The 23122-nt window shown below is 41.9% G+C and overlaps 1 protein-coding gene, 2 non-coding genes and 1 pseudogene across 3 annotated transcripts in view; all 4 read right to left on the bottom strand.

Annotated features, from left to right (window-relative positions):
• Positions 1 to 577: 577 nt before the first annotated feature.
• Positions 578 to 648, bottom strand: LOC135525368 (U5 spliceosomal RNA; annotated as a pseudogene).
• Positions 649 to 7115: 6467 nt separating this feature from the next.
• LOC135525363 (U5 spliceosomal RNA) lies at positions 7116 to 7231 on the bottom strand. The gene has a single exon (XR_010453134.1). It is a non-coding gene; the product is annotated as a U5 spliceosomal RNA (small nuclear RNA).
• A 4274-nt stretch (positions 7232 to 11505) lies between these two features.
• LOC135523418 (alpha-N-acetylgalactosaminide alpha-2,6-sialyltransferase 1-like) overlaps positions 11506 to 23122 on the bottom strand; it is a 38593-nt gene continuing 26976 nt past the window's right edge. The window contains exons 5-9 of the mRNA XM_064950077.1: positions 15975 to 16113; positions 13799 to 13902; positions 13584 to 13667; positions 12966 to 13065; positions 11506 to 12639 (exon numbers count right to left, since the gene is read on the bottom strand). Of these exons, the coding sequence (XP_064806149.1) occupies positions 12427 to 12639; positions 12966 to 13065; positions 13584 to 13667; positions 13799 to 13902; positions 15975 to 16113 (640 nt within the window). The 3' untranslated portion in view covers positions 11506 to 12426. The remainder of the gene's footprint in view (positions 12640 to 12965; positions 13066 to 13583; positions 13668 to 13798; positions 13903 to 15974; positions 16114 to 23122) is intronic.
• On the bottom strand, positions 13385 to 13508 carry LOC135525396 (U6atac minor spliceosomal RNA). Its single transcript, XR_010453163.1, has one exon. It is a non-coding gene; the product is annotated as a U6atac minor spliceosomal RNA (small nuclear RNA).

Raw genomic sequence — 23122 nt, 5'->3', positions numbered from 1 at the left:
ACTACCAACTTAGACAAGGCCAAGTATAGCCCACAAAGATCTCCCCCACTGCACGAACCCGAGGGGGGCACCAACCCGGACAGGAAGATCACGTCAGTGACTCAACCCACTCAAGTGACGCACCACTCCTAGGGACGGCATGGAAGAGCACCAGTAAGCCAGTGACTCAGCCCCTCTAATAGGGTTAGAGGCAGAGAATCCCAGTGGAGAGAGGGGAACCGGCCAGGCAGAGACAGCAAGGGTGGTTCGTCGCTCCAGTGCCTTTCCGTTCCCCTTCACACCCCTGGGCCAGACTACACAGTCAATCATAGGACCTACTGAAGAGATGAGTCTTCAATAAAGACTTAAAGGTCGAGACCGACTCTGAGCTCTGTAGGAGGAAGCACTACCTCCAGCTGTTTGCTTAGAAATTCTCAGAACAGTAAGGAGGCCTGCATCTTGTGACCATAGCGTACGTGTAGGTATGTACTGAAGGACCAAAAAAAAGAAAAGATAGGTAGGAGCAAGCCCATGTAATGCTTTGTAGGTTAGCAGTAAAAGCTTGAAATCCCATCCTCCTATAGCGCCTCCCACCAGCCTCCAGTGGTTCCTGTTCATGGAAATCTTAAGTAAAAGGCGAAAGATTTATTCCATATGAAGAGAAACCAGATTGTTGGCACTGGCAGCACCAGGATTTCCAGGAGAGGGTAATATGTTGTGCTGATGTGTGTCTCTGCTGCCTAATCAGAGAAGGGCTATGAGAAGGGCTACACCTCACTACAACCACCCACTGGGCCCGGTGTCGTGGTAATTTCCTGTATTACTAAACATTGAGAGAGCAAACCACACACAAGTTAGAGTTATATTATAAAGTCCATCTTTAATTATATGAGCTTCACCATAGCCCTGTTTGACTCTCAGATCAATTCAGTGTCTATAAATGAATTCTCTGAGAGTGTTTACAAAATGGCAACTGAGATCTTTTATAGCAAAGATCCACCCCCTCGTCGACATGACAAACCACAGATAATAGGAACTTCACAAAGTGCCTTTTACTTAAAAGAGGAGTATCCCATAGCCAGATAGCATTAGCTATAAATTATCGTACAGTTTGGTCTCCTAAACAAAGTTCTTATCTCGTTCTTGGTACAACATAGTACCAAACCATTACCTCATCCAATGGCAAATATCAATTGTTAATTCTAGATACTCCCATGTCAAATACACCCCCTCCTGGACAAGATCAGAAAAGACAGTGAGCCTCTTAGGTTATATACGAAATCAAGATAAGGGCAACCTCAGAGGGGACATACAATAGTTACAGACACCTTCCCATAAGAAGACAAGCCTCCATTCTGTCCTCCTCCCATTCTGATATTCTTCATAGCATCACATGGTTTAACAGATACATTGACATATGAAGACAAGCCTGACCTCTCCCCTCTCTGGGCCCCAAGTGACTAAGCCCTAGCAGAGAAGGGATAACTGCAAACTGCCAACTGTATTATCCAAAAGAAGACATTCTAATGACATATCTCACATAAGCATTATTATGTTTTATTTACATCTTATTTATCAATGTTACCTAACTAATTCTGATTCAGCCATGACACCGGCCACAGTCCACACTCACCCTATAGCCGGTTCAAGAGTCCCACAGTCTAGAAGATTTGCATCAAAAAGTTTAAATACAATTTAGTAATTTATTTTGTTTGCTACATTTCCAATGTTCCAATGACTTTTTCATTACATTAAGATCAGTTTGCTTTGAAATGACCAATGCAGCTGCTTGTCTCCAACACCAGCTACAATGTATAAATAGTTTTGGGTCATTTGCAAATGAACGGCTATTTTTGAGCGGATCATTTAATTAACATCAGGAACCGAATCACATCGGGAGAAAGTGCCGTTTGTTTGGCTCCCAAATATGCACACGGCTAACTATGGCTTTATGGGCACAAAACGTTTTTCTGCAGATAAGTTACAAAATAATTATCTGAAGCAGGTGAATCCTCACTTTAGTAAACAGTGGTGACTTGTCATTCAGGGCAGGTGGGGCTGTTTGATACAGCCTGTGATCGAACCAGAGTCTGTAGTGACACCTCTAGCACTGAGCTGCAGTGCCTTAGACCACTGTGCCACTCAGGGGTTTGCAAACAATGTCAAAAATATACAGTTGAAGTCAGAAGTTTACATGCACTTAGGTTGGAGTCATTAAAACTCGTTTTTCCAACCACTCCACACATTTATTTTGAACAAACTACAGTTTTGGCAAGTCGGTTAGGACATCAACTTTGTGCATGACACAAGTAATTTTTCCAACAATTGTTTACAGACAGATTATTTCACTTATCATACACTGTATCACAATTCCAGTGGGTCAGAAGTTTACATACACTAAGTTGACTGTGCCTTTAAACAGCTTGGAAAATTACAGAAAAGGATGTCATGGCTTTAGAAGCTTCTGATAGGCTAATTGACATCATTTGAGTCAATTGGAGGTGTATCTGTGGATGTGTTTCAAGGTCTACCAAACTCAGTGCCTCTTTCCTTGACATCATGGGAAAATCAAAACAAATCAGCCAAGACCTCAGAAAAAAAAGGTAGACCTCCACAAGTCTGGTTCATCATTGGGAGCAATTTCCAAATGCCTGAAGGTACCATGTTCATCTGTGCAAACAATAGTACGCAAGTATAAACACCATGGGTCCACGCAGCCATCATACCGCTCAGGAAGGAGACGCGTTCTGTCTCCTAGAGATGAATGTACTTTGATGCGAAAAGTGCAAATCAATCCCAGAACAACAGCAAAGGACCTTGTGAAGATAGTGGAGGAAACAGGTACAAAAGTATCTATATCCACAGTAAAACCAGTCCTATATCAGCATAACCTGAAAGGCTGCTCAATAAGGAAGAAGCCACTGTTCCAAAACCGCCATAAAAAAGCCAGACTACGGTTATCAACTGAACATGGGGACAAAGATTGTACATTTTGGAGAAATGTCCTCTGGTCTGATGAAACAAAAATATAACTGTTTGGCCATAATGACCATCGTTATGTTTGGAGGAAAACGGGGGAAGAACACCATCCCAACCGTGAAGAACGGGGATGGCAGCATCATGTTGTGGGGGTGTTTTGCTGCAGGAGGGACTGGTGCACTTCACAAAATAGATGGCTTCATGAGAAAAGGAAAATGATCAAATCAATCAAATCAAATTTTATTTGTCACATACACATGGTTAGCAGATGTTAATGTGAGTGTAGCGAAATGCTTGTGCTTCTAGTTCCGACAATGCAGTAATAACCAACAAGTAATCTAACAATTCCTAAACTACTGTCTTATACACAGTGTAAGGGGATAAAGAATATGTACATAAGGATATATGAATGAGTGATGGTACAGAGCAGCATAGGCAAGATACAGTAGATGGTATCGAGTACAGTATATACATATGAGATGAGTATGTAAACAAAGTGGCATAGTTAATGTGGCTAGTGATACATGTATTACATAGGGATGCAGTCGATGATATAGAGTACAGTATATACGTATGCATATGAGATTAATAATGTAGGGTAAGTAACATTATATAAGGTAGCATTGTTTAAAGTGGCTAATGATATATTTATATCATTTCCCATCAATTCCCATTATTAAAGTGGCTGGAGTTGAGTCAGTGTCAGTAGCCACTCAATGTTAGTGGTGGCTGTTTAACAGTCTGATGGCCTTGAGATAGAAGCTGTTTTTCAGTCTCTCGGTCCCAGCTTTGATGCACCTGTATTGACCTCGCCTTCTGGATGATAGCGGGGTGAACAGGCAGTGGCTCGGGTGGTTGATGTCCTTGATGATCTTTATGGCCTTCCTGTAACATCGGGTGGTGTAGGTGTCCTGGAGGGCAGGTAGTTTGCCCCCGGTGATGCGTTGTGCAGACCTCACTACCCTCTGGAGAGCCTTACGGTTGAGGGCGGAGCAGTTGCCGTACCAGGCGGTGATACAGCCCGCCAGGATGCTCTCGATTGTGCATCTGTAGAAGTTTGTGAGTGCTTTTGGTGACAAGCCGAATTTCTTCAGCCTCCTGAGGTTGATGCTGTCTGTGTGAGTGGACCAATTCAGTTTGTCTGTGATGTGTATGCCGAGGAACTTAAAACTTGCTACTCTCTCTACTACTGTTCCATCGATGTGGATAGGGGGGTGTTCCCTCTGCTGTTTCCTGAAGTCCACAATCATCTCCTTAGTTTTGTTGACGTTGAGTGTGAGGTTATTTTCCTGACACCACACTCCGAGGGCCCTCACCTCCTCCCTGTAGGCCGTCTCGTCGTTGTTGGTAATCAAGCCTACCACTGTTGTGTAGATGTGGATATATTGAAGCAACGTCTCAAGACATCAGTTCAGGAAGTTAAAGCTTGGTCGCAAATGGGTCTTCCAAATGGACGTTGACCCCAAGCATGCTCCCAAAGTTGTGGCAAAATGGCTTAAGGACAGCAAAGTCAAAGTATTGGAGTGGCTATAACAAAGCCCTGACCTCAATCCTATAGAAAATCTGTAGGCAGAACTGAAAGAGTGTGTGCGAGCAAGGAGGCCTACAAATCTGACTCAGTTACACCAGCTCTGTCAGGCGGAATGGGTCAAAATTCATCCAACTTACTGTGCGAAGCTTGTGGAAGGTTACCCAAAACATTTGACCCAAATTAAACAATTTAAAGGCAATGCTACCAAATACTAATTGACTGCATGTAAACTTCTGACCCACTGGGAATGTGATGAAAGAAATAAAAGCTGAAATAAATCATTCTCTCTACTATTATTCTGACATTTCACATTCTTAAAATAAAATGGTGATCCTAACTGACCAAAGACAGGGACTGTTTACTAGGATTAAATGTCAGGAACTGTGAAAAACTGAGTTTAAATGTATTTGGCTAAGGTGTATGTAAACTTCCGACTTCAACTGTATATATCATTGAGTTGATTAAGCTACATACAAACATGGTCTCTTTTTTTGTTTTGTTGAGTAAGTCAGCTCCAAAATGCAGGCGTTTCAGCTTCGCTCATGGCTTTCTGTGGTGGTGGGGCAAGCCAGCAGCAAACACGGAGAATTGCATCATAATTGGCTCAGTGTTCTGTTTCTCATGGGGACACTATGTCACCACCAAGTCTAAGGGTAGAGATAGAAAATTCTAGCCCCTTGAGTGCTGCCATAGAGTTACATTAGAAGTGCCCATCCAAGAAGGCTCAAGGCCATTGGCCACAGTTAAAATGACATCAGATCACATTATATCTACAGTAGCTTTGATTGGACTGATCATGTCAACATCATACTTTCAAAATCTTAGCTAGCAGTCATCATGAATCAAGTCGACAATTTACTGGCAAATCATTTTTAATCCTTGCCATATGAAGATAAATAATTAAGAGAAATTATAGTTAAAACATATCGGTGCTCATCGGCCATTGGACATAAACATTACACAACAATTTGGAAATCGCAAATTCAACAATGAGTGGTTTGGAAGGAATCAGTGACAGTGGCTAACTGCAAGCATTGCAAAGCAATCACTAGCCTGCTATTCAGTAGAGTGGCTGTGTGGTCCCAAATCTGGGCTTAAGGAGCTTTTTTCCAAGTTTAAAATGATAAACATTCAACATTGGCCATGAAGTATGATTTGTGCCGCGCTCAAACTGACTTTAGTTAGTTCAAGACAACCGTGAAGTCGGGAATAAATTTGCTCTGACTGGGAAAATACGTTTTTAACTGTCATCCAACTCTGAATTGTAAATCAGGCCTCTTTCTAAAGCTATGAACGGAAGATCAATGACGTCATCATGATTCAACCTTGTTTTTTTTCCAGAGTTCCCAGTTGTTTTGAAAGCACCATAAATCCAGAGAAGGCCAGACATTGATGACAAAATTTGCCCTCGAAGGAACGCCGCGCCACCTATATTAAACATGCATAGGAAATAGAACGGGCCCAGGCATAAAAACAATGACAGAACGGGCCCAGGCATAATAACAATTGTTGACACTCGTAATGTTACTCTCCACGGAAATCCAAATGCATTCCAATTTAAAACGTTCAACAAGTAAAAAATGTAATCCATCGTTAATTTAAAATTCCAAATAATCAAACAGTATGAAATCAATTCAAATTAGGCAAACCAAATGGTCGTCCAGCCCCCCCCCCCAAAAAAGCAATCAATCGATCAATAATCAGATAAATCTGTCAGTCCATTCAGTCAGTCAACAAAAGGTCTGTGACTTTATGTTGGGAGATGGGTGGGGTCTAGACTAGTGCTGCAAGGGATTGGCAGTTGTGGTTGGTCTGTGCTGTATCCAGAGTTGGTGTTGGTGTTGGGGCTTGGACCGGGAAAACCTGGGTTGGTACATTTGCTGGGTCCGGGACTGAAGGTCAACGGTTGGTGTTGGGGACCAGGAAAAAAACAAGAACCGGGAACTAGGGCTGTTGCAGGTGCTGGGTCGGGATCTGGGTCTGTCGAAGGGAGGAAGGACAACTGGAGGAGCAAGCAGACACACAAGCGAGCCCTAGACCCAGAGGTCTAACCTTAAATTAAGACCCCAAAAATAATTTGGATTGTCATTCATTTTCATGATACAGACCATTTTCCCTTTGTGGCTATGGTAACTAGTGAAAACCGATATCCAGAGGACAGCAGCAAGACAGCGTTCCTCAATGCAGTGGTATTACCACAGAGTTTCTGAACCAGCTTTTGCCTTTTGGTGGGCCGTCATTGTAAAATAATTATTTGTTTGTAACTCACTTGCCTAGCTAAATAAAGGTTAAATAAATAAATGATGGTTATATGATTTTTTTTAAACAAATAAAACGCTGTGCCAATCAAGAGTGTGGCAGCACACGCTCATAGTGGGCTTAGCAATAAATATAGCAAGACATAACTTTCAGCAACTATATGTCTCTAGATTTCTGGCTACTTAATCAAGTGTTCCAAATCACATTTCTTTAGGTAGATAAACTCTGAATGAAACTGCACGTTGAACACATCTCCAATACAACGTATTGCATGTAGTGTCCAACGCCTCTAATTACAAGCATGACGAACTTCATGACGAACTTCTTAAGTCTCGTACATCACGATTATATTTAAACAAGTGTAGGAAGCCCAGCCGTGAAGCCGGGCATCAAAAAATTAGTTGATACTCATAATGTTCCTCTCCACGGAAATCTTTAGTAAAAGGCGAAAGATTTATGCGATCTGAAGAGAAACCAGAGTGTACTAGCGATGTTAAGGGGGTGAAACCATCTAGATTCGCGGCACTATCATTCCCGGTAACGGATTAATATTGTTGCGCACAACAATAACGTGTGGATATAGACGCATAAATAAGGCGTCCACTACCATGTTCATGTAACTCTATATGTAAATATTTTGGGTGAAATTACGATTAAAAAAAATCAAATACCGTTTCCTAATACACATGCGAAGGGGACTCTGGGTAATATAGCATTCACTACTTCCTGATTGTTACAGCGTTGACGTCTGGAATGGCGCTTCACTGTTTACAAATTTAAAAAACCTGCTGAACGAAATTAAACGTTTCTTTTTTTTTACTTTATAAGAGTAGTCTGCATTTCACAAAAACAGAGACCGATTTGGCAAATAGGCATGCGCAGTTTAGACCCACATACATTAACAGCTCAAAAACACTTTCCAAACTTGAAATATTACTTTGCCAAAGAGGAATGCACAACTTCAATACCGGCAGGTACATCACAATCATGGCTCAAACTGTGGTGGTGTATTACTCATTACTAGGAATAGGTAGAAAGAAACATACACGGGCATGAGAACAGCAGTTTAGCCTGGTCGCACCGACAGACTTGTACCAAAGACAGTACAGTATGTGCTTGTACTATGATGGAAAACCTGGAATTGAAAATATATTGGTTCCCTGCAAAACATTTTTTTTAAACAAATTATAACGGAACTTGAAAGGAGAAGAACCGCATACACGAAACGTGGAACGGGTGAACAATGGGACGTTCTTGACTTTTGATTCTCTTAACAATTTGTTTGGGGGGGGGGTTCAAATCAAACTTTATTTGCCACATGCGCCGAAAACAACAAGTGTAGACTTTACTGTGAAATAATTACATACAAGCCCTTAACCAACAGTGCAGTTCAAGAAGAATAAAATATTTACCAAGTAGGCTAAAATAAAAAGTAATAATGTAAATGTGATGTAATGTACAATGCATGATATTAACCCCCCCCTCCCCAAAAAAAACAGTAAAAAGTGAAATAATAATAAAGATATACAATTTTTAAAGCAAAGCATGGAAACACCTGAAAGCGACAACAGCGCTCGTGCAGGAAAATCGACTTTCATTAACACCTTTCTGTGTTTGCAAACATTGGCGCAGGAGGGCGATGCGGGCAAATTAGTGGCAGAACAAGGGGTGGTGCTTATAGAACGCCAGCAAAAAACATCCTAATTTCACACTCGTTTTGGAATGTAATTCAATTTTAAGGCACGTATGAATGTCCTGCTTAATTTAATGTTTGTATCATCATCGCAATTCAACTGCATTATACTTAAACCAGTGGCTAGCATTAGCTACAGCCTATAGCAATGAGCATTAGCATTCTACCTTACAACTGATGCATCCAAAATAGCTATTTTGCAAATATCACAACCAAATATATTCTTAGCGACTGTAAAAGCAAGAATAAAAACATCGGTGTAAGTGTATGAGAACCCCAAAAAGTGATTTTGTTTAAGTAATAAAAAAACGTAAATCGAGGCTATGTTGAATGGGCGGTGATGGATTTCTTACTGCCGCCAAGAGTCCGTTTTTCGTGTACTGGAAAAATCTGTAGAAAGAAACTTGACATTAAACCATGCCCAAATGCTACAGTACAGTACAGCTACCAACAGTGGCTCACGGAGAAAATTTACCATTGCGACACACAGTGGTAGTAGAAGCTAGCACAGCGAGGCAGTCGCGGGGCGTGTAACTGTCCACCGGCAATTACTGATGCTGCGTTCAAGACAACTGGGAACTCGGAACAAATCTCAGACTGGCAAATTTGTTTTGCCTAGCTGGAACTGTTTTATTGCTACAATTTCCAAAATAAAATCAAACATATTTACTTTTACAGACATGTAAAATGCCGTCATGTGCATTAGTAGCACAATTTCTAGCTTATTTGCATTCGTTTTTACTTACACTTGTATGTTGACGTCTCCGTTGATGTTGTTTAAGTTTTCGCAGACTTTTCTTAGCATATGTATAATCGTCGTGAATTGAATTATGGGGAATTTCAGCCCCGGGGTGAAGATGATTGTACACTCGCAAAGCCGACTAAATACGAGGGCTGAGGGGCTTACATTGCAAACTTCCCTTGCTTGGCTAATCATTTGGACCGCCCTCCAAGGTGGTGACGGGGATTCCCCAAAGGGCATACCGCGAGGGTAAATGGACGAGGGTGTGTCTTTTAAGTGTTTGGACCATAGCCTTGGAATTTCAAGTCGGGAACTCGGGCCACTTTCTGGAGCTCCGTCTTTCCTACCTGAAGATCACTAATGTCATGATTTGACCTCATATTTTTCAGAGTTCCCATTTGTCTTGAAAGCATCATTACTACGGATCCCGGGTGTTGATGGCGCATAAAGAGGCCCATAAAAACTACAAGTAACCTCTGTACTGTACATACAGTGCCTAGTTCCCCCTATCTGAGATACCTACTGCAGCCCTTATCCTCCACATACAACATCCGTTCTGCCATTCACATTCTGTTAAAGGTCTCCAAAGCACACACGTGAAATTTGATTTGATTTTTGATTTGATCCCTGTGTCTTTTCAGTTCGCTGCAGCTAGCGACTGGAACAAGCCGCAAAAAAACACTCAAACTGGACAGTTTTATCTCCATCTCTTCATTCAAAGATTCAATCATAGACTGACTTTCTTACTGACAGTTGTGGCTGCTTCACCTGATGTATTGTTGTCTCTACCTTCTTGCCCTTTGTGTTGTCTTTGCCCTATAATGTTTGTGCCATGTTTTGTGCTGCTACAATGTTGTTCTCCTGCCAAGTTGTGTTGCTACCATGTTGTATTGACAACAATGCTACAATGCTACCTTATATAATGTTACTTACCCTACACTATTCATCTCATATGCATACGTATATACTGTACTCTATATCATCGACTGCATCCTTATGTAATACATGTATCACTAGCCACTTTAACTATGCCACTTTGTTTACATACTCATCTCATATGTATATACTGTACTCGATACCATCTACTGTATCTTGCCTATGCTGCTCTGTACCATCACTCATTCATATATCCTTATGTACATATTCTTTATCCCCTTACACTGTGTATAAGACAGTAGTTTAGGAATTGTTAGTTAGATTACTTGTTGGTTATTACTGCATTGTCGGAACTAGAAGCACAAGCATTTCGCTACACTCGCATTAACATCTGCTAACCATGTGTATGTGACAAATAAAATTTGATTTGATTTGATTTGCTACTAGGCTGTGTTGTCATATGTTGTTGTTGTCTTAGGTCTCTATGTTTTTTTATTATTTTTATTTGTTGTTATTAGCCTTAGCCTATTTAGCTATCTCGAACCAGCTAATCTGCCATGATGGATATCAGAAATTGGCTTCACCAAAGTACCCAAACAAAGGAGACTGATGAGCAGCCGCAGCAGCATCACACCACGAGGCCGCCGCCAAGCTTCAGCTAGCTCCGTGTGCAGAGCCTACCCACCCTTCCACAAGTGCCGCCAGGATAATCGCTCCTCCTCCAACTTTTTCTGATCATCTTGGAACAGAGGAGCCAGCCCAGGTTAGCCTAGAATCCTACCCTAGCCGCCCGCAGGATTTTTTTGTCAAAAAACATTCATTTAATAGGCTGTTTTGGTTATTTGGATCCCCGGTTTTGTTCTGTTTGCATTCATTCGTTCCAATTCGTGGTTGTGTTGGTATTCTAAGCCAAACTGCAGTTCAGTATTTTTGTTTGCAAAAATAACTAGGCTACTACTTTCAGCATTTTATTTGCATTAGTTTGGTAAGACGGTTGTGTGTGCAACTGCATTCACATAGGTTGTTTGTAATAGGTGAATTTCCCAATCTATCTTGTAGCCTGTATGGATTACCAAAATGGCCTTGCTGTAGGGCGTTGTCCATTGTGCTGATACAGCGCAGCAGAGATAGGCTACAGATTTCAAAAGCACTCAATGATCTCTGAGTCTTGGCATTTGAACTTTGTTTATTGTCCCATCGCGCTCTTGCGACCCCTTGTGGCGGGCAGGGCGCCTGCAAGCTGACTTTAATTGCCAGCTGGACGGTGGTTCCTCCAACACATTGCTGCGGCTGGCTTCCTGGTTAAGCCAGCAGTGTGTCAAGAAGCAGTGTGGCTTGGCAGGGTCGTGTTTCGGAGGACGCATGGCTCTCGACCTTTGCCTTTCCCGAGTCCATAGAGAAGTGGCAGCGAAGGTCCAAGACTAACTACCATTTGGGGTAAAAAAAAATAAAAGATTGGTCCAGCCATGTCTCAGTCAGGCAGATGGCAAAGCATTCCCCGTAATCTCTTAGTTAATATCAAAAGCAGGAGTTCATAAATGTTGTGATCGGACATTCGATAGTAGCAAGGCAGGCAGAGGGGGCCAGCTCACCTTCCATGTCCGGGTGTATTCTCACCTATAGGCAGTGACCAGGTACGTTGTTAGTCAATTCCACAGGTAAAGAACGATGTTGTGGACCAGAAACACTAATACGATTTCTCCCTGATGCTTAGTAGTTCCAAACAACTGTATTTGTGTAAATATTTAGACCTCCGTACAAATAACACTGACAAAAGTGAGAGACATAGAATCAGCGCTTGTACCGTGGCAAGCCTCACGGCCACCATTTTCGATAGACAAGACTTGGAAGACCATAGAAATAGGAAATGGAAACAAAACGTAGTGGCTTTGCCAGGTGCTTCATAATCACAGTGTTTCACACAATACAATAATAATCAGTGTGTCTTGAGTCCTTGTACCTCCAGTCTGGCGTCAGTCACTATCAACAATTATTTGAGTTTTATTTGTATTTTTTTTTTTTACAAGGATAGTGCACATTAATAATCAACGTTTCTGTGAAAGTGCAGGTTTAGCCAGCCGGCTAATTTTCAACCACAGTCCCTGGGTTGACTATTATGAGTTTAAACCATAACATACAGCAACGAGTCTAGTAACCACCATCAACGCGAGATTCACAAACAGAACACTGGAAATCATGTATATTACAGAAAGGAACAATATATCAATTTGCTAACATTGTGTTAACCACACAACTAAATATGAACGTTATTGATCTTACATTTCCCCATTACAATTGTTCTTTAGGGTATTTTGTAACAGACACATTTTGATGTATCTTTGTCCACCTCTACAGACAGACAGGGTTTTATGGTTGTTTTGTTTTGCCTGTCTCTCCCTCTGGGTCCTCCTGTCTCTGATAAAGCCGGATGATCTTGGTGTCATGTAGTTTCTTCCAGGTCTTAATCTCTAGGTTGTAGTCGTGATTAGAGTAGAAGATGACTTTGGTTTTAGAGTTCCTCTCAACATAGTAGTTGGGATATTTATCGTGGTCCTCTGTGATAAATCCATACGCATCCACCTGAGAGGGGAAAGAGGGAGAGAGAAGAGGATCTCCGATGACACCATGTGACCTATATGTAGACTGTAGCCCCCAAGTTCAATAAAGAGCTAATGTACCTAGTCATTTCTATGGTACACTACCCCATGTTGTGTGTCTTCTTAAATATAATATATGCCATTTAAGCAGACAACTTTATCCAAACGATTTGCAGCCATGCGTGCGTGCACACACTTTCGTATGGGTGGTTCCAACTGGAATCGAACCCACATAAGGTCAGCAAATAATTCAATGGTGATCACATTAATGTCTCCTCCATTGTGTGTGTTCGTGGCGTACAGACTCACCATGTCACAGGTGTGCAGGGCCAGGAAGAGTGTGAATGCTCCGTTGGTAGGTCTGAATATAGACCACAATGAACTCTTCATCTCCTGGGACCACATGAACCTACAGATGAGGAGCACACACTCACAGTTTCATTTCAGAAGTCACTTGGTTGCGACTCCTGCTCTGCAAGCACTGAATGTGATCACAGGGTTCTGCGTAGCTAGCTTGGCGCTATGACCTTGCTAAGCTAACTTGACTAGTAATTTCTATGGGAAATGCCCCATGTGTGTCTTCTGAAATATAAAATATGCCATTTAGCAGACAACTTTATCCAAAGCCATTTACAGTCATGTGTGCATACACTTTCGTATGTGTGGTTCCAGCTGGATTCAAACCCACAATTATCGCGTTGCAAATACTGTGCTCTACCAACTATGCCAGAATGGACCACATTCAAGATGCCACGAAGTGCCTTAACCATGTGTGTGTTGAAGGCCAGTAGACTAGAGCTTTTTCCATCCTTGTCAAAGGGAGTGCTAACCTTCTCTCCTGTCATACAACACCTATTGGACAACACGTTAGGACAAATATTAGCACCCACCAAATGATTATTATTATTATTAGACACTTTGTTATACCTTTTGCGGATGTATCTGAGAAAGTCAGGGTGAAGAACATAGAAGCGGGTCTCATCAAACTGTCCTGAGTAGTCCTTCCACGGCCTGCAGATAAGACAGCAGAGACAACACTGAGCAGTGTAGAGGGAGTGAGTGTGTATGTGTGTGTGGGGGGGGGGGGCAAATAGTGTGTGTGTGTGTGTGTGTGTGTGAGACTATCCACGTCCCAGGCTTACTGTCTGTCCTTGTACGGTCCTTTAGAGACTAGTGTCTTCCCAAATAGACCCTGTAGCCACTGGAAATCCCTCAGCCCCTCTGGAATCATCACATACTTTATACCCTGCACAGAACAGAGACACTTAGCAGTCAGCAGAGTGTGTGTGTGTGTGTGGCTGCATGTGTGAGAACACAATGCCATCTGTCATGACTCTTACAGCCCACATGCAGTCTTTTATTATATTTTTAAATCATCACTTTGTCTAATAAATCACAGTTTATTTTTATATTAAAAAAAATTTAAAACATGTTTTTGATTTAATTCCCTTTTCCTCCTTGGGCCACTGAATTGCTCAGTCCGGCTGTGTGGGCGTAAGTATACAAATGTTTATATATTTACATACAGCCCTGATTGGGGCCCACCCCCTGCCTGCCATCTATTCAGGGCAGCATGGCATGATTATCTACAGGGCAGAGGCCCTAACCCGGAAGCCAGACGCATCAATGTGTCAGAGGAAACACTGTTGAAATGACGACTAATGTCAGCTTGCAGGTGCCCGGCCCGCCACAAGGAGTCGTTAGAGCATGATGAGAGAAGGACATCCTGTCCGGCCAAACCTAATCCGGGTGAAGCTGGGCCAATTGTACGCCGCCTCATGGGTCTGCTGGTCACAGCCGGCTATGACACGCCTGGGATCGAACCCGGGCTGCAGTGGCGCCTTAGCACTCATTGTTGAATTTGAGATTTCCAACTTGTTGTGTAATGTTCATGTACAATGGCCGATGAGCACAGATGCATTTAATCTATAATTTCTCTTCATATGACAAGGATTAAAAGGATTTGCCAGCAGATTGCCGACTTGATGCATGATGTCTAGCTTGCTAGCTAAGATTTTGAAAGTATCAGTCCAATCAAAGCTACTGTAGATAAAATGTGATTTGATGTCATTTTATCTGTGGCCAATGACCTTGAGCCTTCTTGGATGGGCACATCTAATGTAAGTCTAAGGCAGCACCCAAGGGGCTTGAATTTTCGAGCTCTACCCATAGATTTTGCGGTGACATAGTGTCCCCATGAGTGAGAGAACACTGAGCCAATCACGGCACAACTAGAAAACATTACCAACCCCGACACTCCGTATTTTCCCCTGGCTGCCCCACCACCACAGAAAGCACTGAGCTAGGCAGAAATGCATGCATTTTGGAGCTGCCTTACTCAAGAAAGCAAAAAACAGACCATTTGTATGCAGCTTTATTAACTCAATGGTAATAGGTTTTTACATTGTTAGCAAACTGATATGTGACACGCATTAATTCCAAATAACATGCAACGCAGGCACCACACAGGCTCTGCGCCACCTGCCCTGAATGACGCGTCAATTCAATAATTTATTTAGAATTTATCAGAATACATTTTCCAGAAATATTTTTACGAGCTCCCGTTTATTGTCAAATTGAAATATCATAATTTTTCCATGTCACTATAATGCACTTTGGAATAAATCTCCATCAGAAAGTTTATTCGGGCGGCAATCCTCAAGAGAACGTAAAACAAAATGTGAAGAAGCATCCAAACCATGAATAGCATGTCCTTTACTTATAATAGAAAAATAACTCGACATTTACTTCATGAATGGTTGCTGCTGATCGAAGCCAAATCAGATGACTGTCTTCCATCCAAACAATCTCTCTTGCTTTTGGGCGGGACCACTACCAGAACTAGGATATATGCAAATGAGCGTTCATTGGTCTACTATAATCAGATCACTTTGTGACTCCATGCGGCGTGCCAAACACTCCGTGGCAGGTAGCCTAGCGGCTATGAGTGTTGAGCCAGTAACTGAAAGGTCACTGGTTCGAATCCCCAAGCCATTCTACCCTTGTGCAAGGCAGTTAACCCCTAACAAGAACAACCCCCCCCCACCACACACATTTCGGTTGAATGCATTCAGTTATGCAACTGACTAGGTATCAAATTTCCATCCCACTTGAAAAGGCTGCAATTTAAGGCTCTTACACAAAAAAGGGCATTTTCATAATTTCCACAATTTCAGAGTGTTATTTCAAACCCATATAAATCATATAATCAATCATATAGATATCACCAAACGACCAGGACAATCTAGCTTTTTACTGCTCTGGGCCTTTAAAAATGTTGCTGTGGTCTAGTACAACAGAAGGACTGTGGTAACCTACCTCGTCATGAGGTGCATTGTTGTAGCCATATTCATGGAATAGATAAGGAGATGATGTGATGGCGTGGGCAGTGTGAATGTACACCGACGTTCTATTACCTACATCCTCCTCATAACCCTTGGTTACGGCACCATTCATCCTAACAGACACAGAGACCGAGACAGACACAGAGACAGGAAATGGGACAGATACAGCAAGAGAGACAGGGACGGGTACATAGACGAGGAAAGAGAGAGACAAAGTCATTCATCACTCTTCATGAGCAATCTCCATTACATTATCATGGTCACTGGTATGTACACTCGTTGAAAAAAGGGTGCTAAGTAGATCCATTTAGGGTTCTTCCATTTGTTCTCATATGAGAACCCTTTTTGGTGCTAGGTAGAACACTTTGGAGAGGGTTCTACCTAGAACCCTTTATGAAGGGTTGTTTCTAGAACCCTCCATGAATGATTCTACCAGCCTTATTTGCATATTTTTTATGACAGTACATTTCATATATCGTAAGAGCTTTCTTTCAGGGCCTAGTTATATCCCAACACAGTGGTAGGACACTCCTGGTTTACAGGCCACATCAGGACTGAAAGTCACATTTCAAAGCCTTGCAAAGTGATACATAATTCCTATTGAAACCCATGAGGCGGGGTTTCAATAAAGGATGTCCTTGTCTCATCGTGCTCTAACGACTCCTTGTGGCGGGCCGGGCACCTGAAAGCTGACACATTTCTTGTTAACAAATTATAGTTTTGACAAGTCGGTTAGGACATCTACTTTGTGCATGACACAAGTAATTTCTTCAACAATTGTTTACAGACAGATTATTTCTGTGAGAATGTTGCGTTAGGAGGTAGGTGAAGGAGTCAGGCGCAGGAGAGCAGAGAAGCGTACTTTAATTGTCAAGTCCACCAACACAGGTATGGCACAATCAAAAAGGTGAAACGCCCTCGACAACAGATAACAAACGCACGGAGGAACAAACAAAGCTCCGACAATAACACACTCTTATTAAATCCGTGAAAACAAGAAATTGGGCATAACCTCACAGAGTTACATCACAATAAAATAATAATCCCGCACAAACCTAGGCAGGCAACAAGGTAAATATATACACACATAAATTAAGGCAAATGAAACCTGGTGTGAAATGAACCAAAGACCAAAACAAACAGAAGAGGAAAAAAGGGAGCGCCGCCCGGAGAGGGAGAGGAACTACCTTCGGTGGAAGTCGTGACAATTTAACTTATAATTCACTGTATCACAATTCCAGTGGGTCAGAAGTTTACATACACTAAGTTGACTGTGCCTTTAAACAGCTTGGAAAATTCCAGAAAATGATGTAATGGCTTTAGAAGCTTCTGATAGGCTAACTGACATCATTTGAGTCAATTGGAGGTGTATCTGTGGATGTATTTCAAGGTCTACCTTCAAACTCAGTGCCGCTTTGCTTGACATCATGTGAAAATCAAAAGAAATCAGCCAAGACCTCAGAAAAAAAATTGTAGACCAATTTCCAAACATCTGAAGGTACCACCTTCATGTGTACAAACAATAGTATGCAAGTATAAACACCATGGGACCACGCAGCCGTCATCCCGCTCAGGAAGGAGACGCGTTCTGTCTCCTAGAGATGAACGTTACTTTGGTGCAAATCAATCCCAGAACAACAGCAAAGGACCTTGTGAAGATGCTGGAGGAAACAGGTACGAAAGTATATATATCCACAGTAAAACGAGTCCTATATCGATATAACATGAAAGGCCGCTCAGCAAGGGAGAAGCCACTGCTCCAAAACCGCCATAAAAAGCCAGACTACGGTTTGCAACTGCACATGGGGACAAAGATGGTACATTTTGGGGAAATGTCCTCTGGTCTGATGAAACAAAAATAGAACTGTTTGGCCATAATGACCATTGTTATGTTTGGAGGAAAAAGGGGGAGGCTTGCAAGCCGAAGAACACCATCCCAACCGTGAAGCACGGGGGTGGCAGCCTCATGTTGTGGTGGTGCTATGCTGCAGGAGGGACTGGTGCACATCACAAAATAGATGGCATAATGAGGAAAGGAAAATTATGTGGATATATTGAAGCAACATCTCAAGACATCAGTCAGGAAGTTAAAGCTTGGTCGCAAATGGGTCTTCCAAATGAACAATGACCCCAAGCATACTACCAAAGTTGTGGCAAAATGGCTTAAGGACAACAAAGTAAAAGGTATTGGAGTGGCCATCACAAAGCCCTGACCTCAATCCTATAGAAAATCTGTAGGCAGAACTGAAAAAGCGTGTGCGAGCAAGGAGGCCTACAAACCTGACTCAGTTACACCAGCTCTGTCAGGAGGAATGGGCCAAAATTCACCCAACTTATTGTGGGAAGCTTGTGGAAGGCTACCCGAAACATTTGACTCAAGTTAAACAATTTAAAGGCAATGCTACCAAATACCAATTGAGTGTATGTAAACCTCTGGCCCACTGGGAATGTGATGAAAGAAATACAAGCTGAAATAAATAATTCTCTCTACTAATATTCTGACATTTCACATTCTTAAAATTAAGTGGTAATCCTAACTGACTTAAAACAGGGAATTTTTACTAGGATTAAATGTCAGGAACTGTGAAAAACTGAGTTTAAATGTATTTGGCTGAGGTGTATGTAAACTTACGACTTCAACTGCATAAGCTCATAGTCGATTAGTCTATTCAGCCCTTTGAACAGGATCACAGACTTTAGCACACATCCTTTAATAACCCCTACAAAGTCCAACCAGGTGAACCAGAAAGGAACACTACTGTGTGGTTGGGGTTTATTTATTCTTAATACATCGTATCAGACTACAGTACATACAGAAATGAGGTGTCTCTCTCACATTCTCTATGTGGGTTGCTAAATGAATCCCATTGTATGGATCCACACCTTAAGACAATATTGTACAACAAATATTTGATGTTGAAAATGTCTGCGACACACTGGAGGAGCCAATTATGATGCCAAAGACGTTGTCACAAACAGTACTGCAGAGATCATACATGTACTTGGACTATCCTGTTGGTGTTATAATAATTCACCCTGCTTGGACTAAAACCTTACTGGGACAAACACATCCAGTACAGAGCTGGCCAAGAGTAAGGCAGCTTTACCTGGTAAGGTTAAAGGGACAGGGGCAATTCCATGGCAACGGAATTACGCTGAGACTCAGCCTTTCTCACTTTGAAAGGTATACCAACAAAAAAAACAATTCATCTCAAAATGTAACTATGCACGAGGACTACTTTTAACAATATCCACTGAACATTTTACAAAAACCCATTTACAGAAAGAAATGTGCAGATACAAAGTTTGGTAACTGAGGTAGATTTTACCGTGCTTCTGTTACCAAACTTTGCATTTGCACAGTTTTTGCAGTAAACGTTTTTTTTTTAAATGTAGTATGTAAATTGTTCAAAATAGTCATTGTGCATAAGTTGTATGGTTTGTTAACCTTTGAAATCCTTTTTTGTTGTTGTTTGGAATACATTTTAAAGTGAAATAATCAAAGTCTCAGCATCATTCTGTTTGACGTGGAATTGAGGTTAAACTCATATGGGAGTCTATCTCACACAATCCTGATCCAGAACCAAAAATAGGGTCCAGCCGAAACATCATTATGGTTGCTGCCGGTTTCAAGATCCATGCGTCACGACCTTGACGGAGCGGCTGGGAAATCCTCCTGTGTATCTAGTCTGATTTGCGGTCCGATGCGAAGTGTGCTGTGCATTAGCAGAGGTTCGGACTGAACTCTTCTGACACTTAATTATGAAAAATAAATCGAAGCCAAATAAGACAAAGTGATTGTTCGGATGGAAGACAGTGCAAAGACAGCCAGCCATAATGCACAATCTCTCTTGCTTTTGGGCGGGACCAGCACCAGAACTAGGAGGATATAAGCAAATAAACATTCATTGGTCTATTATAATCAGATTTTTCAATTTTATTTGTGACCGTTATTTAACTAGGCAAGTCAGTTAAGAACAAGTTCTTATTTACAATGACGGCCTACACCAGACAAACCCGGACAACGCTGGGCCAATTGTGCACCACCCTGCCACGGCTGGTTGTGATAAAGCCTGGAATTGAACCAGGGTGTCTGTAGCAGTGCCTTAGACTGCTGCGCCACTCGGGAGCCCACTCAGATCACCTATGTGGTGGGCCAAAAACTCTATCCCTGAAATTCTAGCCATTTTGTTTCTAAACAGCTCTTACACAAAAAGGGCATAATTATAATTTTTACAATTTCAGTTATTTTTGACCTCATATCAATCATATAATCAATCAACCAAGGGGTGCACATTTTTCCCCCCCCCCCCCTAACACTACACATCTGATTCAAATGATCAAAGCTGGATGATTAGTTGATTATTTGAATCAGCTGTGTACTGGTAGGGCAAAAAACTAAATGTGTACCCCTTGCAGTCCCGAGTTTGGGAAACCCTGCCATATAGGTACAGTTTTAAATATCCTCACACTTATCTTTTTAAATTGATCAGATTACTCAACCTCTGATGTTAAAATGTAAACACTAATGCTCAGGCACAATTTAAAAGAATGAACAAGACAATAAAAAAGCTTATTCAGAAAGGTTCTATGTAGAACCCTTCTTTCCTTCCAAAGAATAGTCAAAGAATCCTTTCTTGGAAAAACAGTTCTGAAGATGAAAAGGTTCTAGGAAGACCTCGATCCCTCAACAAAGGCCCCTTTTGGAACACTGTTTTCTAAGACTGTATGCATTGCACACATAACAGCTATTTTGTCATATTATATTGTTAGTAGGTCCTTGTCATCTCCCGTCTGGATTACTGCAACTCGCTGTTGGCTGGGCTCCCTGCCTGTGCCATTAAACCCCTACAACTCATCCAGAACGCCGCAGCCCGTCTGGTGTTCAACCTTCCCAAGTTCTCTCACGTCACCCCGCTCCTCCGCTCTCTCCACTGGCTTCCAGTTGAAGCTCGCATCCGCTACAAGACCATGGTGCTTGCCTATGGAGCTGTGAGGGGAACGGCACCGCAGTATCTCCAGGCTCTGATCAGGCCCTACACCCAAACAAGGGCACTGCGTTCATCCACCTCTGGCCCGCTCGCCTCCCTACCACTGAGGAAGTACAGTTCCCGCTCAGCCCAGTCAAAACTGTTCCTGCTCTGGCCCCCCAATGGTGGAACAAACGACGCCAGGACAGCGGAGTCAATCACCACCTTCCAGAGACACCTGAAACCCCACCTCTTCAAGGAATACCTAGGATAGGATAAGTAATCCTTCTCACCCCCCCCCCTTAAATTATTTAGATGCACTATTGTAAAGTGGCTGTTCCACTGGATGTCAGAAGGTGAATTCACCAATTTGTAAGTCGCTCTGGATAAGAGCGTCTGCTAAATGACTTAAATGTAATGTAATGTAGTAGAGGTCTATCCTATTTGGCAATATCAGCTTCTGACTGTCGATCCAATATGATTTCACCTACCAATCTACATATAAGCTCATAACCAAGCAGTAGCGGTGCGTGTGTAAAATGACTGGGGAAGCCGAGCAAGGAAACAAAAAAGTGATATTGCAACCTGTTGTGAAAATTGAATTGTTTGCTCTATAACCTGTTATTTCATATGCCGTGTGACCGTGATTTACAGGCCTAAGGCCAAGACAATAAAAAGACACAGTAGTAGAATAAATTCAACCACACCTTTGTTTCATCACAAAACCGGAAAGCCACTTCTGTCTGGTGAAGTCCACAAAGCATATTGCATGTAACAAACAGTTACTGTAAATGACCTACAGCATGGTCAAGCAAGTTAATGTTTTCAACATTTTTGGACTACTAAACAACTATTGATTTAGAAGCACGGAGATATCACAAAGAAAACGGGAGCTGCCTCCACTATTCCAGCACCATTTCAACATTTCATCATCCTCAAATCACGTATGCCTAGTCTAATACAGTGACAACTAAAATATACCAAAAACAATTAAATCCAATCAATGTAAACTAAATATGTGGCTGTCCGTGGCTCTCTTTTGTGGGTGGGTGCGTTCGTTCGTGCAAGTAGAAACAACATGTTGACTCACCCATCCTCCTCTCTATCATGTTGATGAAATGGTCTATGACTATCATACAGTACACGCTTTTCTTTTTTGTTGTCCTAAACTACCTGGCTAAAATGCTTGCTCGCTAGCCTGTCTTCCTTTCATGAGCAATGTTTGATAGTTAACATTAGCTTTCTACATCGAGCTACATATTGAACTTCCATCCTCTCAGGCCAGGGGCACCATTGGTTGGATCAGAATCTCTGTTATAATCATCGGCCAGTACAGAGAATTAAGCAAAAGTCCAAATCCCCATCTCCATCCATGGCTCATTTAGGAAAAGGCCATTTTAGCTAGCTAGCTAGCCACCGGAAGACAACAATACAACGAGATGTAACAATTTAAAGTTGTTTCTGTCAATGGTGTATTGCGCTCGATGTGATGTAATTGCAGTGAAGCCAAATCCAAACTGGCTTCCCTTGACACTTTTTGTTGGTGCGCCAGGACCAATCACAGCGAGTTCACTCAGTTTAGCTCAATGCTGATTAGCTATTATTTTATAGGTTTTTTTAATCAAAAGGAGGCCAAATGCTCGCTGGCTTCTCTTGAATTCGAGCTACAGGTGGTAACAATGTCATACTCTTTTGGACTAGACATCATCAGATAGATGGCCTACACATACAGAGACAGAGGGGCACTGTTTAGCACACTTGGATGTTTTCTCCAGTGAGATACATTGAAAGAAAATTATGAAACACAGAGAGACGAAGTATTCATAATTGTCTTTTTGTCATTTTTTCCTGGTACATTTTTTGGGGGAAGCCTGGTTTCCCTTGGCATCCATTAATACACAGTGCCTTCGGAAAGTAGACCCCTTGACTTTTTCCAAATTGTTTTAGGTTACAGCCTCATTCAAAAATGTATTAAATCGTTTTATTCTCTCATCAATCAACACACAATACCTCATAATGACAAAGCAAAAACAGTGTTTTAGACATTTTTGCAAATGTATAAAAAATAAAAAAACTGAAATATCACATTTACATAAGTGTTCAGACCCTTTACTCAGTACTTTGTTGAAGCACATTTGGCAGCGATTACAGA

This window comes from Oncorhynchus masou, chromosome 31, assembly GCF_036934945.1.
Source record: "Oncorhynchus masou masou isolate Uvic2021 chromosome 31, UVic_Omas_1.1, whole genome shotgun sequence".
NCBI lineage: Eukaryota > Metazoa > Chordata > Actinopteri > Salmoniformes > Salmonidae > Oncorhynchus > Oncorhynchus masou.
The sequence above is the reverse complement of the archived record's forward strand: the minus strand, read 5'-3'. Positions and strand labels throughout refer to the sequence as shown.